The 19,586-nt window shown below is 43.7% G+C and overlaps 1 protein-coding gene across 2 annotated transcripts in view; it reads left to right on the top strand.

Moving 5' to 3' along the window:
* Positions 1–5,392: 5,392 nt before the first annotated feature.
* The window catches only part of KLF7 (KLF transcription factor 7), a 101,527-nt gene continuing 87,333 nt past the window's right edge, over positions 5,393–19,586 (top strand). For both annotated transcript variants that reach the window (XM_004378272.3, XM_023733028.1), the window contains exon 1: positions 5,393–5,987. In XM_004378272.3, coding sequence (XP_004378329.1) covers positions 5,886–5,987 — 102 coding nt within the window. In that variant the 5' untranslated portion in view covers positions 5,393–5,885. The remainder of the gene's footprint in view (positions 5,988–19,586) is intronic.

Raw genomic sequence — 19,586 nt, 5'->3', positions numbered from 1 at the left:
ATGACACAACATTGTTTGCAGAAAGTGAAGAGGACTTGAAGCACTTACTGTTGAAAATCAAAGACTACAACCTTCAGTATGGATTACACCTCAACTAAAGAAAACAAAAATTCTCACAACTGGACCAATAAGCAACATCATGATAAACGGAGAAAAGATTGAAGTTGTCAAGGATTTCATTTTACTTGGATCCACAATCAATACCCGTGGAAGCAGCAGTCAAGAAATCATAAGATGCATTGCATTAGTCAAATCTGCTGCAAAAGACCTCTTTCAAGTGTTGAAAAGCAAAGATGTCACCTTGAAGACTAAGGTGCACCTGACCTAAGCCATGGTGCTTTTAGTCGCCTCATATGCATGTGACAGCTGGACAATGAATAAGCAAGACCGAAGACGAACTGATACCTTTGAATTGTTGTATTACCGAAGAATATTGAATATACCATGGACTGCCAAAAGAATGAACAACTCTGTCTTGGAAGAAGTACATCCAGAATGCTCCTTGGAAGCAAAGATTGCGAGACTACGTCTCACATACTTTGGACATGTTATCAAGAGACATCAGTCCCTGGAGAAGGACATCATGCTTGGTAAAGCACAGGTTCGGTGAAAAAGAGGAAGACTTTCAATGAGATGGATGGACACGATGTCTGCAACAATGGGCTCAAGCATAACAACAATTGTGAGGATGGCACAGGACCAGGCAGTGTTTCGTTCTGTTGCACATATTGTCACTATGAGTCAGAACTAACTCAACATTAAGTGTGATATTAGTAAAAGTAGTATCAATATCTCCTAATGCAACGCATGTAGAGAAAAACAGACTCTGGGGTCAACTTCGAGTCAGGACTATATTTGAATTTGCTTCTCCTACTTAACAGACATATGGTAATGGGTAAATTACTACTCTCTCTGAAATTCAGTTTCTTCACTTGTAAAAATTGAGCAATAATACCTCCCTCACACGATTGTAGTGAAAATCAGATGCCAATATATGTAATGGAGACCTGGGTGGTGCAAATGGTTAATGCGTTTGGCTGCTAACTGAAAGGTTGGAGGTTTGAGTCCACCCACAGGTACCTTGGAACAAAGGCCTGGTGATCTGCTTCTGAAAAATTAGCCCTGAATACCTCATGGAGTGCAGTTCTACTCTGACAGACATGGGAGTTGCCATGAGTTGGAGTCAACTCAATGGCAACTGTTTTTTTTTTTAAATGAAAATATATGTAAAATGCAGATGTAGAGAAGGCATTCAATATGAGGTAGTTAATAACACCATATAAAGGTGCTGTTTGTTTTTGCTTTGTTCGACTGCCAAAGTTTCTTTGTGATCTTACTTTGTTGATTATTTTAAACATTTGGATACTTTGCATGAGTTCTAGAATGTGAACCTAGGGTCTCCAGGCTATAAAAAGTAGTTAAATATGACTAATATTGAAAACGTGCCTTTGGAGGACACCTTGTTGAATAAGTCTCTTAGGACGAATTCGAAGATACTCTATAGACTTTGAAAAAAGGTCATAATGATGTTTGCAGGATTTACATGGCAAAATTTGGGTTAAGAATTCTCTAAGTTAATGGCTCATAGTCATATGGAGAAAGCCTCAATGGAAGCCCTCTTCCTATTCCCAAGCAAATTTTAAAACAAATCTTGACTTAAGACCAAGAAATCCAGTCTTTCATCTGTAGGGTCAAGCGTGGAGCATAGCTTTGGGACTTAGATGCTCCTGGATTTGAACTTCTGCTTAGCCGCTTACTGACTACATACAACCTTGATCAATTTATTTAAGATGTTTAAGCTTGGGTTTCTTCATCCATAAAGTTGGGAATGATAAAAATACTTACCTCAGGTTTTTTGTGGGGATTAAGTGAGACATTACATATAAATCATTTATTTGCCCATGCAGTCTGACACACTGTAAGTGCTCAATAAATGATAACTATTATAGTGAAAGGGAGCCCTGGTGGTGCAGAGGTTAAGCGTTTGGCTGCTGATGGAAAGGCTGGTGTATCAAACCCACCAGACGCTCTGGGGAAGAAAGATGTGGCAGTCTGCTCCCCATAAAGATTTACAGCCTTGGAAATCCTATGGAGCAGTTCTACTCTGTTCTACAGGGTTGCTATGAGTTGGAATCAACTTGACAGTAAGTTTGATTTGGGTTTGGTTATTACAGTGAAATCTGTGACAGCCAGAACTTGACGGGACTGCCTTCTTTTTCCTGGTCTCACAGGTCTCACAAGTTTTCCGCCTTTGATAGGGCACAGTCTTACCACTTTTCTAACACTCATTTTAGTGAAAAATATTTGAGCTTTCCTTCTCTGACAGGTTTCTGCCTTACACAGGTTTTGCTGTATTTGTAAAATCTTCATACTCACAAGCTAACAGGTATATCGTATTTTGTTCAAACTTGGTAATAGTATTAAAACAAAAACAAAAATTAAGTTCATGTGAGTCTCAAAAACATTAAATTACATGCTTTGGTCTTGCCTTGCATTTTGCTTCTAGAGTTTCCTATATGTACATTCTTTCCTTCCCCCATTACTCTTGAACATGTCTTTTGCCCCAGTGCTTCTCAACGGCCTGTCCACCCCACAACACACAATCAGAATAGCCATGAGAAGGGGGAAGGAGGGGCCCTCTCTAACAAATTAGAAAAGGGTTTCTATCTTTCCTCCATCTCCAGATTCTGGTATGCTCCCCACGGGTGCTAGTAGTTTAGATATTACTGTCAGCGAAGGAAAATTCAAATATTTTCCACTAAAAGGAGAGAGAAAAAAGTGGTAAGACTGCATCTTGTCAAAGGTGGAAAACATGTGTGACCCAGAAAAACAAGGCAGTCCCGTTGAGTTCCAGCTCTCACAGGTCTCACTGTAGTCAGTTTACTTAACTGAAGTCAGAAGAGACAATGATAGCTAACATCTAATATTCACCCAACAGTGCCAGATACTCTGAGTTACAGATGTTATTTTGACTCTATAACAAGCTGGCAGGACAGATATTATTATCCCTACTTCCAAGATGAGTAGGCAGAGGCTCTGAGCCAATAACCTGCTTAAAGTCATACACCTAGTAAGTGACAGCACCAATGACCATAAGGATCAAGATGAAGTCATGCATTAATTGGGATGTGATGACTCTACTATATTTTCTACTTCCGGGCAAGGTCCATCTAGCAGCCTTTTACAGAGTAAAGTTAGCTTCTCATGTTAGCTCTAACATACATGCTATCATGATATTACAACCCTGGCGGCGCAATGGTTCAGAGCTACAGTGAGCGACAGCTGCTGACCAAAAAGATTGGCAGCTTGAGTCCACCAGCTGTTCCTTGGAAATCCCATGAGACATTTCTACTCTGTCCTATAGGATCACTATGAGTCAGAATCCACTAGACAGCAACAGGTTTGTTTTTTTTGTGTGGATCACAGTATCACCCTATCTGTATATGATTTTTAACCTTTTTACACCATTTCCCCCCTTCTACCATGAGTGTGAATACACAATAACAAATGCACCATGATCCTTGTATAGCCCACGCATACACATTATAGTCAATGCATCAGTTATACTCATAAATGAATGCTATAAATTTCACTAACATATAAAAAGTAAATAAACTAGATTTTCCTTATTGCCAGTAATTCCTGTTTAATTTCTCCTGGCAAATACTGAATCTCAAGTTGTGCTTGTTCTACAAGCAGAACATTTCAAATATTGTGGCATGAAGCCCCATACAGTCAGAGAAGGGGAAAGAGGAGTGTGGATGTGTTTCTTCCATAACAGGTAGAACGAAGTTTCACATCTCTGAGTAAGTACCACTTTCTGCAATCATTCCTAAAGTAGAAGTTCAGCTCACAGGTGCATTTTGGGAATGCCTGAACCACTCTAGAGAGCCCTGATGGTACAGTAGTTAAAAGGCTCAGCTGCTAACTGGCAGTTCGAATCCACCAGACCCTCCGCAGGAGAAAGATGTGGCAGTCCGCTTCCTTAAAGATGACAGCCTTGGAAACCCTATGGGGCAGTCCTACTCTGTCCTATAGGGTAGCTATGAGTCATACCGACTCCACGGCAACGGGTTTGAACCACTCTAACCATTTAAGGTCAAGCAAACAATTGGTCAATTCCAAAAACGTGTTGTGCAGGGCTTTCATCTGAGATAACAGGATTTCTGTCTACATATCTCCATATTCCATTTCTGGAATACAATCCGGTTCCTGATCTCACCCATAGCACCTCTGCACCCACTCTCACCCACTTTGGAAAGAAAGGCAGCGAAGCCACATGGTAAGCCTCACTAAATGCTCCCCGGCAAGCTGCCAGCTCTAGCCTAGGCCCCCAACTCTACCCGGGCTCCTTCTCTTCTCTTTAATACACTCAGGCTAAATAGTCCCTTTCAATCAACTCTAACTGGGAGTAGGACTGCTGGTCCCCTCCTGACTCCAGGTCGGGAGGAACCCCCAGGGTGCTGGCGGTGGCGCGCATGGCGCGCGCGCGACCGGGGCGGGGACTGCGCGCAGCACAGCGGGGCGGGCGCAGGACGCCCTCCACGAGCTCTCCTTTGTTCTGCTCCGTTGTGTGCCTGCTCGGCTCTGGGCGCTTCTTCCCTACATCTTGGCAGGCTTGGGGGTGGGGGTTCGTGAAGTGGCTTTTCGGTGCTTTTTTTTTTTCCTTTTATTTTTTACTAACTTGAGACCTCCTTAGCAGTGCCTTTCCTTCGCGGTTCCTGGCCCGTGCCTAGGAGGGAGGCTGAACGTAAAGTGTTATTTCCCCCCCCCAACGGCTTCTCCGCCGTTCTTCCGCCCCACTCCTCCTCCAGGAGGCATTCTAATCCAGCACTCTGGATGTTCACCTCCTGACCGCCCGCGCCAACGCCAAGAAGGCGACACGCGACCGCCGCCCCTCGGAGGGGCGCAGACTCCGGCTGCCGGAGCTCCGCTAGTCACCAGAGCGAGGGTCGGAGCCGGCGCGCATTCCCAGCCCGAGCTGGCCGCCTCGGCATCCCGGGAGCCAGCGCGTTGTGGCCGAGGTGGCCGGGCCCTCCCCGTCCCTGCGCTCACGCTCCCCGGCCGCCGGGCGACCGCCTCGGCCCCCCTTATATAGCCCTCTAAAAATAGCTCGCCTTGCACCGCCTTGTAAGGCAGCAGGGAGATCCACAGCGCGCCAATCGGCACTGGTTGCCAGGGCCAAGCCCCGCCCCAGGTCCCGCTCCGCTCTCTTCATTGGTGCTCAGTGACTTCATGAGCCCCCTGTTTACCTTACATGGTCACACGCGGCCTAATGGACGCCCTCCTCCGAGATCCCACGGCTGCGCGGAGAGCTGGGCAGAGGGAGGGAGTTTGGGGAGGGGGAAGAGCAGGAGGCGGAGAAGGGGGGGGAGGAGACTACAAACTAGCAAGGATGGGGTAGCGGGTGGGGAGGGAAGGGAAGAGTGGGGGGAGAAGCGATCGCGAGAAAAAAAAAATGCAACCTCCCAAAATAAAGAGCAAAGACTGCATTAGGAGCGAACAGCGCTGCAGAAATAGATGGCAGCTTCGTGTCAGTGAGTTTGCATCCCCCTTCCTGATCCACGAGCTGGAGTGATTAGAGCCCTGGAAGGGGATTGTTACTCCCGTGGAGAAGTCCCTTTTCCTGGCAGCCGTCTGCACTGTACACGCTGGACGCCTCTCTCCATCCACCCCACTCAGTCTCTCCTCTTTCACCTCCTCTTCTCCCTCTCTCCTGCATTGATTTTTTTTTCTCTCCTTTTTAGTTGACTGAAACAAAACAAAACAAAAGGGCCACTGGATGTCTGCCTTCTTGGGGGGTGAGCCAGACAGACTGACAAACAAACAGACCCAACTGTGTTCGGGGGAGGGTTTCTCCTCCCGTTTTGCCCGGCAGCAGCAGCATGGACGTGTTGGCTAGTTATAGTATATTCCAGGAGCTACAACTTGTCCACGACACCGGCTACTTCTCAGCTTTGCCATCCCTGGAGGAGACCTGGCAGCAGGTGAATGATTTAAATTACTTGTGTAAATCGTGTGGTGGCCGCGGAGACGCAGGGGCTGCGTTGGTGTGGGTTTGGGTTGTATTTTTTTTTTTTTTTTTTAGTTTTATTTTTTTCCTTTTTGGCGTTTGTTGTTGAAAATGTTTTCTTGAAACAGTCATGTGCGCTTACCTCTACACCACCCCTAGTCCCTTAGTGTGCCGAGCTGAGCGCAGTGCGAGCTGCCCGCATTCACTCACCAACACACATCCTTGTTCACACGTTGTGGGGCGCACTGTCCCCCAGCAGAGACCTGCCTAACTTCTGGGGTTCGGAGGAGCCGGGTGGGAAGCTGTCTTGGGGCTTTAGGAGCGATCGCTGCCAGGAAACCACGTCCTTGCATCCATGAGTTCTGCCTACTTGGTACCTGAAATCAGGTTCATCTCTTTCAACTGGTGCTGACGACCGTGAGATGTGGGGGAGGCAGGAGCAAATCGGAGTTTACCCAGTAATTAGCAAGTGTCAATAAAGAAAAGGGGCTTGATTTTGAGACTGGAAGGTGGGCAGAGAGAGAAAAGCCCAGTGACAAAAGATACCTAAAGAAATCTACAAGGAGGTCAGGAAGACATATCTTAGGCTGACAATGCATTGTAGATTTCCCCAGTCAAATGCCTCCAGGAAGAAAACACTCAGTGTATGTGTCCTTGTTTCTCTTTTTGTTTGGGGTCCTTCTCCAGTGAGACAGCGCAACCTCCGGCAAAGGAGCGGTTTGTGCTATGATGCTTCTGACTTTGTCTTAGAGGACTAGTTAAGAAACTCCGAAGATGCTGAAAGGCACCGACACCAAGTTGGCTAGGCATCCCAGCCAAGGCGAAGCGGGGCTGGTGATAAGTTCCCTGGGCTTTGTGAAGTGGCATAAAGAAAGTGCTGGTCAGTGGAAAGTGCTGTGTCTGCTGCGGAAACAGTGGTTTTCTCAGCAGCGATTAGGAGCTGCTGAGGGGACATTCTTCGAGAAAGATGGTGGGTGTGTGGGGGGTGGGGGAACACGCGTATTCTTTAAAAATTCTACAGTGTGCACCAGGGAAAGTCCAAGAAGACGGTCTGGATTTGCACATCAGAAGTGTGAACTTGTGCATTCCGTCCTGGAGAAACCTGGTTGCCCTTGGGGAGGGCTGCGCGAGGCTTGGTGTGTGGCTGCTCATGTAACTTCTCCGCTCTGTGACAGCAGCTTGTTTAGGCTAATGAACGGCTGAATTTCCTCTGCCAGGATCCAAAGCGGAATTTGCCAGCTTGAGGCTGGGATGTAACAGTTGCTGCTTTTGCGAGTGAGGTTTGGCTTTCAGTACAAGGAGGCGAGTGGCAAAGCACATTCTTTGACTGTACCTTTGTTACCAGTTGTTGTTATCCCTGACTCGAGGCTGCGAGTTTTCCTCAAGGTATTGGCCTCTGGTGTCTGTGTGTCCACACATGTATTACTGTCCAAGGATGCTGGTGGATAATCTGGACTTTGTCCACACATTTTTAGCACAAAGCATTTTTTCAGTGCCTCCTTTTCCTCATCTTTAACACGACTATATCGTGAAAGGGTCTCACTAGGTGTCTGTCCTCTTCTTATTTCGCATGCTAATTAAACCAAGCGGCTGTCAGAATTTCATCTGCTGAAATAGCCTTCATTTCACACTATCAGCCCGCTGATGTAGACTTGGTTGCATTTTAACAACTGTCTAGACAGGTTAGGGAAGGGAATCTCTTGATTTAGTCAGCCTGCCCAAGGCAGCCCCTGTTTGTGACTAACTGTTGGAGCAATGTTGCAGGGAAGGAGTTGGCTTTATTGGTTACAACATTCTTTCCTGATGAATCACACAACTTTGTTTTGGTTCAGGTCTTCACAGTAGTAAAGCCTGATTTGGGGAAAGGCCTCTCCAGAGGAAGCCTGCTTTTCTAGATCTAGCTTCACCATCCAGGAGAAACTCTAGATCTGTAAAGAAGCATCATTGGTTTGACAATTAGAGGATGTATTAGATCTATTGTTTCCTCAGAAGCCCTCCGTGCTTTTCCTTCCCCCCTCCCCCTTTGTCCTCACCCTCTTCAAGGAACCTCTAGCTTAGTTTCTATCTGCAGGCAAAAAGATTTGCTAACCCTCCTTCTCTCCCCCCACCCCCCTTACCTCTCCAAGTGCCAACCCGCCTCACCTTAAACTCCTTTGCCAAGCTGTTTCAGAGGCATGCTCATTGTCTGTACTGAAACCTAACTCATGGGGAAGCACTGTTAAATAAGATATCACTGCAAGCAGCTTTCTGCTTTGGACTCTAGTCACAACTGTTCTATATAAAGGTGACCATGACTTCAGTTCACAGGGATGACCAAACCTCCAGCCTTTATCTCTTCCTTCCTCCTCTCGCCCTGCACTGTTGCTGCCCCCGAGTGTAACAAGGGGGTTGTTGGTGGTTATACGCCAACTGTTCCTTCCAATTGAGCTATCAGATGGTGAAATTTTGAGACTCCTTTGCTCAAAACAGCTCAAGAAGGTTGCTACAAAGCACCCACGGCAGGAGGAAGCTTCCTGATGCTCTGTGGGGTAATCAGATTTTAGAGGTCAAATGGGGAGCAATTATTAGATGTTCTTTCTTAAAGTCAACGAAGTACCTGGTATCAAAGAGATGAGCGGAATAAGAAGATCCCAATAATCTGATTTGGTTTCTAGATAAAGAGTAGCTTCTATGACAAACCCAAGAATATCTATGCATTTGAAAATTGAGGATGGACTCCAAAAATTTGGGGATTTTATTTTAAACTTATGCTTTGGGATAATTGTCCTGCTTAATAGTCATTCAACCTGTGACGGCCCTCATGTCTCGGGGGTCATCATTTTGATATTGGGTTTTCAGGCAGTGGTATCTTAGCCACGTATAGCTCCAACTCTGAAAATCATTGCCTGTATAATTTTAAAATCCAGATGGACATCCTGCATTAACAGCTTTCCATTCCTGAGCTCTGACTGCATACTTAAGCACTTGGCCTAAGTAACATCATTTCTGCCTGTCATATAACTGTAAATTACACTGTGCTTATGTGGTCTGTTATTTTATGGAATTCAGCTGACGCACGACTCTTAAGGCTACCAGCCTGAAGCTCTTTGGAAACTTGCAGGAACATTTCCAAGGGCTGTTTGAGCAAAAGCAGTAAAGAGTCAAGGGTAGGACAGAAGCTGGAGTAGTTTCTAGGGTACCACTTGATGATAGAGCAAGGGAGACCCATTCATGACTTTTGTTGCTAATCACTGGCTTTTCTGGGCCCGTGGCTCACTCTGAAAATGAGAAGGATTTGCATAGTTCTTCCAGAACTTGCAAAGATTTTTAGAATTTTGATATATTCTTTCTACCTAGTCACTGCTTCACGAATGCAGGTCAGGTGATGATGTCCTGAGTCTTATTTGGACTTAGCTTTGCTTCATGCTATTGAGAAGCATGGTATGCCTACTTGAAAACTCTTTGGAAATTATGTTAGTTGTTAGTGCTGATTCATAATTGGCAGATGGGGTCAGTTTCAGGCCTCCCTTATGCTTGGAGAAAATTTTCCACTGCTACTGGAAACAAATAAATCATAGACCATTCCTCCTTCCTCCCCCACATCTCCATTGTTTTAAACTAATGGCATACTTGGCTACTGTGAGGACTAAAGTGTCCTCATAATACTGCAATTTCATCTTGGTTTCAAGCACCCCGAAACACTTTTTACAAGGGCCTTTGGTACAAGGCATCTCTAGGGTACAACTGACAGCAATGATTGCCTTCCAAGAACAGCATCATGGTACAGGGATGGGATCTGGCCTGCGAACCACATTGCCTCTCCCTCTCCATGGTGAGCTTTGCCTTTGCAATGCCTTCTGCAGGCCTGAGCAGCCAGGTGCTGTCTCCGCCAGAAAGACAAAAGCAAACTGTAGCGTCAGTCCATCCGCAGGTTCGCCTCTATCCCCAGTTTGCAGAAAACCTTGTCATGAATTAGAAATTCTTGGTAACAGCACCACCCAAGGAAATTTGTAGACACAAAGGAGCCTTGCTAACCACACTGAAAGGATAAAATAGCTGGGTTTTTTTTTTTTGTATGTAACTTGTGTGCTCTTCAGTTACTGTAAGTCTGTTTCTTCATTCGAAACAGGGACTTGGTAGATGAAAAAAATTAGAACTACCCTTGTTATCCAGATCTTTCTCTATAAGGATGAAATCACCACATAAATGTATCTTGAAAAATGAAAGCACATGGGAATGTAATCAATCACACACTTAGCCATTCTTTAATAGATTCATTTCCACCTTCTTTTAATAGACACATCTTTGTGTAGATTTAGGGGCTCTCTGATATTATCTACCTGTTCACAGTTTGATATTTTTAAAGTGGGTGAATGGTACAATGTAGATATTTTTACTGATCTGGCAGAGGGAGTCACTATTCTTTGTTCTCCCTGAAACTCCCACCCCCACTCCCTACCCTGAGGAGAACGAGATGTTGGGGTTCAATCCATTGAAAGGGCAGAGCAGAAGAGGCAGTGTGACATCCTTACCCTGAAATGATTTATGTCTGGGTATGTCAGAGACCCTATGTGTTCAAGTGTGGACTGTTTCTCTCTCTCAGCCCATTCTAAATATAAATGCCAGTGGGGGCTATTTGTCTCTCCACTTAAATGGGGTTAGTTTAGAGAGAGGGTTGTAATACGGTGTTTAGTAGCTATTCTCTTATGAATCTTCAGATCCCTTTCTCTTCAGATAATCCCTGTATTTTAACTTTTTGAGTACAAGAAGGCATTCCATCTTCCTTTAATCACTCTTTGTTCCTGTTGGGAAAGAATACTCTGGCCAGTCCCAACTGGTCCTGTTAGTAGGAGAGTTGCTTTGGTACCAGACCGATTGGTAGATGCACCCTATCGCTGTGGTTTACAGCCATGTGTAAGTGGTTTGTATCGCCTTTGCTAGACTCCATGACTGGCAAATGCAGAGACAGCCTCTGTGCTTTTGGTTTACTCAATGTATCAGTTAGCATGTATGTTGGAATTGAGATTTGCTGAAAGTTTAGGACAGCTCCCCAACTCAAAGTGTGTGGTGCCTGAAGGTGAGGGGAGGAGATTTAGTCTCTCTGCAAATCCCTTTGTTCTCCCAAATCAGCACAGCACTTGCTTAGAATAAGCAGGTGGAAATGTTTTAATCCCAAATGCCAAATCTTACCAAGTACAGCAGTTAGAAAGCTCTACAGCTACTAATGATGTGAAGCTTGGTGGAACAAGTTACAGTATCTGATCATTAATGTTACATTGACAAGTTAAAGAACAGTCCCTCTCAATCTCGGAATTATTTTATATGCTCATTTTAGAACATCCACATGAGAAACCATCCTCCTTTTTCAACTGGGTTTAAGAGTTCCCGAAATAAGCAAAGTACTGGCATTACTCAGACTTGCTTGAACCTAAGATTGATCATGATTTTGCTTCTCCCCTTACCTCGCCCTTATTTGCTGCTGCTCATTTGCAAAATTATTTCTACTGCCTTGAGTCCTTTTTTGTTTTCCTCACTTAGTATTTTGGTGCGCCCCAAGAACTTGGTCCTGCTAGATGCAGCTTATCTACTCCACCCTCTATTAGAGAAGCTTCCAACTCCATCTACCACATATTTGACATATAGATGTTATAAGGAAGCCTTAGGATGTGGGTCTGCTATCAGCCTGCTTGAGGTGTGAGTGATGACACCATTCTTGATTGAGCTGGAAGATGGACCCAGTTACACCTCGTGGGGTTTTCTTTGTTTATATTAAAATATAGAAAATATTTCACAGTAAATACTTCACTCCTAAGCCCTTGTTGTGTGCAAAATACCGTGTTTGGGTAATACAGAGTTGAACTGGGTATATATTCTGTCCCCTAGGAACTTGTACTATAGTAGAGGAGAGAAAGCATGTTCAAAATTAAGTAATACGGCCCTGAGAGTATGGCCCCCAGACACCCTTTTAGCTCAGTGGTGAAGTCACTTCCGAGGTTCACCGTTCAGCCTGGGAGTGGACAGCCCCATAAAACCAAATGGGACTAATGAGGCACAGCAGTCCAGGGACAAGGGCTAGAAGGCAGAAGGGGATAGGAAAACTGGTGATAGGGAACCCAGGGTTGAGTAAGGACAGTGTTGATGTGTTGTGAGGCAAACCATTTTCATAGGGCAACATGTGTACTAACTGTTTAATGAGAAACTATTTTGTTCTGTAAACCTTCGTCTAAAGTGAGAAGAGCAGCACGATTGGAAGAGCGTAGTCGATGTCAGTGAACTGTGCATGTAGAAATTTTGAAATGGTGTATCATTGGCTATGTATATTTTCACCAAAAAAAAAAAAAAAAAAAAGTCGAGAAGGGAGAGGGTTGACATGTCGTGGGGTTGTTAACCAATGTCATAAAACAATACGTGTACTACTGTTTCATGAGAAACTATTTGTTCTGTAAACCTTCACCTGAAGTACAATTAAAAAAAAAAAAAATTAAGTAATACGGAATAGAACACAGTTGCCAAGAAAGAGGCGTTATAATTCTGTGAGTATTTTTGAGCATTGATCTGTGCCTATCTGTGTTTACCTAGTTTGTTACAGCTTTGTTTATAAAATATGCCCAAGATTTGCTAAGTTCTTTCTGAACCTACTCTTAGCTAATGGCTTTCTGAGGGCTGGATACTTTTAGGGCAGATGAGTGTACAGTGTGAATACACATGTCCATAATGGCCAGGAAACAGCATCCATGTCTGTGTCATTTGGAAATGATTAGAGGTCGTTAAAATAATTAATACAGAGCCATATGCGATACCTATTTCTAAATATGGGTTTATTGACATTTCCTGAGGGTCATATTGAAAGTCAGGCCAGGGCCTTGTACCAAAGCTAGGAGCATAGAATCTTAGAATTTGAAACCTTGAAAGGGCCTTGGCTTCCCCAACTCTAAAATGCTAGGGCAAAACCAGGTGATTGTTAAAGCCAGACAAGGCATTGAACCTTCCAAGGTCTCACAGCTCATGTTCAACACCGACGGTTCTAGGGCCCAGGACCCTTTCGGATGCCCAAAGCAGTTTGCTTACTTTCCATCATACTGTGCTGAATATGCTTTGAGTCATTTCTCATTCTCCTGTTTTTTTTTTTTTTTTCCTTAAGGGGAGACAAGCAAATCCCCTTTTTACTTTGAAGAGTCCAAGAGCATGGGATTTTGGAATTGTCTGGGCCCTAAACCAAACCATTAAATATCTTGGAGAAGGCTTATTTGTACAATTTAATGTCTTGGAAATGACACTGTGCTGGAAAAAAACAAAACAGAAGTCCTCAATTTCAATTATAGTCTTATGTGAAAGTACTGTCACTTAATAATAAGAGGGATGGGGGTAGGAGGGTGCTTGAGGTGTATGCGGTAGGGTGTGGATGGAAGATAGAACTGGAGTTTGATGTAGAAAGCATCAAACGTGAAATGGCTTTGTCTCTGACACCTTGCCGGCAAAGGGGCTACATGAAGCTTTAACAGCAATCCAGGTTTCAACTCATGAGAACCTTTTTTGAAGCGTTTTTTAAGTTCTTGAGAGGGTTGGATGGACAGTGAAGTTGTAATATTTTATACGTTTTTTTAAGTGCAAAAAGTATACCATATTGTAATAAGCAGTTGAGAAGAAATTCATCTTCTGTGAGGTTAAGAAAGAAAAAAAAGTCCTTAAGTCCTTCAGGGGCTGAAGGATGAAGCAGCCCTAGTTTTCACAACGGTCCCTAGGGAAGAGATGATAAGGGAGAGATCTGTTCACTCTTTGCTCTGGTTACTTTCTGCCCTTTCCTACACCTCCCTCCCCCTACCCCAACTCTCTCATAGTTGTGGTGAAAATTCTCTTTTGGAACTTGCCTCACAGAGCTGTTTCCTTCCTGAGTAGACTTTTTCTCCATAATCTACATCGCCACGTCCAAATATATTTCTGAGTTTTAGACCTACCTTTTTGAGTTGGAAATATGGGACTGACAACAAACACTTCTGGGGTTGTCCCAAACCCTAAACTCACCAACTTTTCCCATTGGGCCTCCTCCTTGTCCCGGTTTCCCTATTTCTTTTATTAACACAATCACTCTTCCAGTGATCTAGGTTTGATGCTTCAACAGTCTTTGGCTCCTGTCTTCCCCTTGAATCTTATCAGTTGAAAAACCTCGTTGATTTGGCTCCTGTAAGGCTTTAGAATTACTCTTTAACTTTCTGCTCCCTCTGCCGTTGCCATAGTATAGTCCCCATTACTTTCCCTAGACTCATCTTTCTACCACCCGGCATGGCCCTGCTTACCAGCTGTCAATGGCTCACCATTACACACAGGGTAAGACCACACTTCTAAGAGTCAAAGTGTTCCAAGACTAGGCCTGTGTAATATTCTCCAGTTTTCCTTCCTTTCAAACGTAGTAAATACCATCCAAATTGGGTGACTCACTGCACAGGTATCTTTCCTGCTTCTCTCTTTCGTTATGCTGTTTCCTTCAGCCTTTTGCCCTCTCCCCCTCCAATTGTTTGTCCAGATTCTACCCATCCTTTAGGTTCCAGATAGTTGCCATATCTTGCGAGAAACCTCCCCTCCTTTCCCTCAGCCTGCAATAATTATTGCTAGTGCTATACTCTTGTATGGAACTTTTTACTTCCTCAAGACACTTTTCAGTTCTGTCTTCTAGTACAGCTTTTTTTTTTTTTCCCCTGTTGTCTTATTTTTTCCAGTTAGGTTGTAAGATTTAGAGCAGGATCCATGTCTTGGTTATAATTTTAGTAATACATTTTTAATATATAACCCTTCAGCTTCTAAGAGAGCCTTGAATGCAAGAGACATTCAGTTGGTATTTGGGGACTGGGTTAAGATTTTACTATGTCTATAGCAGTCATTCTCAACCTTGGCTGTGCCCCAAACCAGTTAAATTAGTATCCCTGTGGGTAGGACCCAGGCATCAGTAGCTTTACGATTTCTAGGTGATTCCAATGAGCAGCCAAGGCCAAGAGCCATGAGTTTATAGAAGGGTTCATGATATAGCAGAGTGGCAGGTGCTTACTTCTTATATTGAAATATTTCAATTCTTGTATAACTTGAAATCGAAGTATAATGGAGGTTTATAATAAAAAGAAGCCAGTGCTGGTGGGTGTCCTTTTCCAGCAGCTGCTCAAGTATCATTATGTCTTTCTTGTTTTGCTTTCTTTCCCTCTAATGTATCTACGGCAGTCTCTGTTGCCTCACATTTCCTCTGACCTACCAGTGATTTGTTTAACCTGGTCAAATTCCATTTCTGGTACCTTTGTGGTGTTGGGCATTCAACTCCAGCCATGCTGTGCTTCAAATAACTCATTCTCTGTAGACCTTCAGCCATGATTTTCCACTTACCTCAGGCTGCTCTGTGGTTTTAAAGGGATGGGTGCTTGCACAGACATCTGTTGGATGATGCCAGGTAGACATTAGGTAGCGGCTCTCCATATTTCTTACTGACCTCACTGTTTGGAAATAGACTCTGTTTATAAAGAATTTAAAAGGAATCATCTTTCTAGTAAGAGGAGCAAAAATAAACTGTGGAAGAATTACTGCTGAGGGCATTCAGGGAACGAGGCTGCTTCCACCTCCATAGGAGGCTTGGTTCCTGTGGTAATGATCATGGGCGTGTGGCGATCTTCACAAAGAAACCTTAGAAATGCGTCTTTTTCAAACTGTGATGTGTGCAAAATTGTATGTACCATAGCTACATCCTTTCATATATAAACTGTCTTTGATGGGGGTATGGTTGGCAAGGGAGAACATCATGAGAGGAGCTCAGCTCAGGGTTGAAGGATGTCTTTTGGAAAGCTCAACCCAGCTGTGAAAATGGCAATTAGCTGTGGAACAATTGCCCTGCAAGAGGATGCCCGCGTGCTCCTGACCCCATTCCAGTGTGCAGCAATCTCACACTCACTTTCCAGAGCGGAGATAGCAGGAATTCAATGGAGTGTCGTAGTGTTGGCTCTTATTTTTGGAGAGGTGGCAAATTTGCTCTGCATACAGAGGAGTGGAAATAGATTCCCTCTACCCTCAACTTCTACCTTTTGAGTTTTAAGTGTTTGTTCATATGGCCACTATGTGGTTGTTGTTGTTAGTTGCTGTTGAGTTGACTCTGACTCATGGTAACTTTATGTATAACAGAAAAAAACGTTGCCCAGTCCTTTACCATCTTCTCGATCATTGGTATGTTTGAGTCCATTGTTGTGACTACTGTGTCAGTCCATCATTGAGAGTTTCTCTTAATTTTGCTGACCCTCTACTTTACCAAACGTGATGTCTTTTTCTAACAGTTGATCTTTCTTGATCATGTGTCCAAAGTAAGCAAGCTGAAGTCTCGCCATCCTTGCTTCTAAGGAGCATTCTGGTTGTATTTCTTCTGACGCTGATTTGTTCATTCTTCTGGCCTTTGTCACTATAGGCCCTGTTAGTAGAGCTCAGCATCTGGTGTTGAAAGATGTCTTCAGTGAGGAGGATCCTATGCAGAACCGATTTCCCTGTGAGCTCTCAATGTCAAATCTGAGTCGCTGGCTTCAATTCTGCATTCCAAGATTTTTCAGCCCTAACTTGTACATTTTTATATTTACATGAAGGTTCTTTCTTTCCATAATATGGACCTAGGGATGGTTTCCTCTGTGATGGGAATTTATGTTTGCTTAAGAGCATCTAACAAACATCCCTCTTGAGCTTTTTTTATTCTGAAGGCTCAGGGTGTTTTGCTCATGGTCTCTTTGTCATTGGCACATTGTTTCTATAACCAGGGAGCAGGCAGATAGTACAGAATTTCCCACTCGAGGTGAGAAAATTGGGCAGAGGAAGATTAAGCAAGTTGTCTTCATATGATTGCAAAGCAAATGAATTGCAAAACCACCGGTGGAACTTGCTTTCTTCTTCCTTCTTGGCTGTTCTTCCTATCACAATAAGCTTCATAATAATATCTAAACCAAAAAACCAAACCCATTGTCATCGAGTCGATTCTCACTCATAGCTACCCTGTAGGACAGAGTAGAACTGCCCTATAGGATTTACAAGGAGTGGCTGGTGGATTCAAACTGCTGACCTTCTGGTTAGCAGCCATAGCTCTTAACCACTACACCACCAGGGCTCCATAATCGTATCTAATATATATGCAATACTTCCTTAGGAGTATTTCATTTGAACACTTTATGTGCATTATTTAATTCCCGAAACAACCCTATGAGATATGTATTCTGCTTATCCCCATTTTACAGATTGGGAAATTGAGGTTTAGAGGTTGGAAGTGGTTGAGCCAGGATCCCAACCCAGGCAGGCTGCTCAACACTCTTGATTTTACATTTATAATGTCTGTTACTTACGTAGGAGGCACCAGGACAGGTCCTGAGCATGGCTTGACAATCAGTGGATCTATATGGACTTGAACAGCACTCTGGTCTGTCTGCTTTCTGGGCCTTGGTTTTCTCATCTGTGAAAGGACTGGACTGTTCTAGGTGCTGCTTAAGGTCACAGTGTGTTATAGTAGACCAACTACACGGAAGCTTTGAAATCAGACAGAACTGGACTTTTTTACTAGCTGAATGACTTAACATCCCTGTCGTATCTGAGTCTCATCTCGTCATCTGTGGAATGGGGTTAACCATTCCTACCTCAAAGGGCTGTTGTGAAAATTAAATAAGGTCAGACGTTTGGCTCTGTGATCCTGTGTCTGGCATATAGCATCTGCTTAACAAATGCTCTTTTCTTCCCCATTTTCAGCCTTCCTTCCTCCCCTCGATCGGAGTACAAAGTAGTACAATGCTCTTTTTCTGAATAGTCACTGGGTTCTCTAAGATCCCAGTGAGCTAGGTGTGTCTAGGAGAAGGTGAATGATGGAGGGCAGAGGAGGGGAGAGTGTTGGGGCCTGGATCTGGTATTCTTTTATCCACCCCACAGGAGAAGATCTCATTAAGTAACTTGTACATGTTGTTAGCTGCTTCGAGCTGGCCCCCAACTCGTAGTGAACCCATGTACAGTGGAACAAAATGTTGCTTGGTCCTTCATCATGCCCAAAATCGGTAATGCATGGGACAGTTGTGATCCACAGGGTTTTCATTGGTTGATTTTTGGAAGTAGAACTCCAGGCCTTTCTTCCTAGTCTGTCTTAGTCTGAAAGCTCCACTGAAACCTGTTCAGCATGATAGCAACACGCAAGCCTCCACTGACAGATGGGTGGTGGCTGCACATGAAGTCTCTATCACGGAAAGCAAGAATTCTACCACGGACCCCCCACTGCCTCCAGCTTGCACTTAAAACTGGGCAAAGACTAGCCATACCCATTGCCCCTGGAAACTGGGCCTGGTTTGGCATCCCTGGACTCTGGCTGGCCTGCTCATGCAAATGTACAACCTATGCCTTTTTTCCATCTCTCCGGTCTTACTTATGACTTACATCTCCTAAGTTTTTCCAGCACAAAAGTAGTGCAGTTTTTTTTTTTTTTTTTTTTTTTAAGATTCAGCTCTGAGGAAAAATAACATAATACAGTGCTGGTTACTACACCTGCCATTTCTGCCTTACCTGATGACTGAGCTTATAGCAGCTTATGAGAGTGAATCAGGTTTTATGAGATCTATAAATATCTTGGATAGGATTTTTATTTCATTTTCCCCCTTCAGATAAGACATAATGGAAGCACTCACATACATAAGGAATATTCTTTCTGTGATAAAGTAGGACATTTTTGAATTGGCCTCTGAAAAGTAATAATTTGATGTGGTTCTTTGTGTTGGGCGTTTTATGGGGGAGAGGGAATAAGCATGCATGCCTATGCTGCAGTAAAGCTCAAAGATTATTTCCTGTGTTTAAGGTTTAGCCCGGCACCTATGGAGAGATTTATTTCCAGAGGCCAGCCCTGGGCGCACCCTATGTGCCCTCCTTCTGTGGAGTGTATATCTGTGTTTTCCTAGATACATGGCAACTAGGGTGGGAAAGTCCCTTTGGCTAGCAGGAGGTGGGTTTGGGGAAATAATCTTTTGGGTTTTTGTCTAGTTAGCTTTCCACTGTCCCAAGAGAGCATCTTCTCATCCTTCTCCCCACTTCATGGAGTTTCCTAGGAAGATTTCACACCACTTAATATAGCTCAGTGAGGTTTTTTCCCCCTGGAAGTACGCTTAAAAAAATATTAAGCCTACCCGATTTCTTAATGTACACTAACCAAAACCAGGAATAGAAAGGATTTTTTTTTCTTAACCTTGCTCGAGGTCTAATAGAAACCTTGAACACATAACTTAAAAAAAAAGAAAAGTAATGCATTTTAAAAAACACACTGAAGGTTTTGAGTACCTGACTTTTTCCGTCTGTAAAATGGAACTCATAGATTTTATTTGCTATAACTTACAAAGGGCTGTTGTGACAAATTTATGTGCAGATTTAACAGTTGTTTTTGAAAAATCAAATGTCTAACACCCCTATTTAGTTTATTATTATTTTTTTAGAATAACCTCCCCTTGCATCTTCCCTGAGTTCTCAGTAGCTTTGTGGAAACCCTGGTGGCATAGTGGTTAAGAGCTACGTGCCACTAACCAAAAGGTCGTCAGTTTGAATCCACCAGGTGCTCCTTGGAAACCCTATG

This window comes from Trichechus manatus, unplaced genomic scaffold, assembly GCF_000243295.1.
Source record: "Trichechus manatus latirostris isolate Lorelei unplaced genomic scaffold, TriManLat1.0 scaffold00056, whole genome shotgun sequence".
In the NCBI taxonomy this organism is placed as follows: Eukaryota; Metazoa; Chordata; class Mammalia; order Sirenia; family Trichechidae; genus Trichechus; species Trichechus manatus.
The sequence above is the reverse complement of the archived record's forward strand: the minus strand, read 5'-3'. Positions and strand labels throughout refer to the sequence as shown.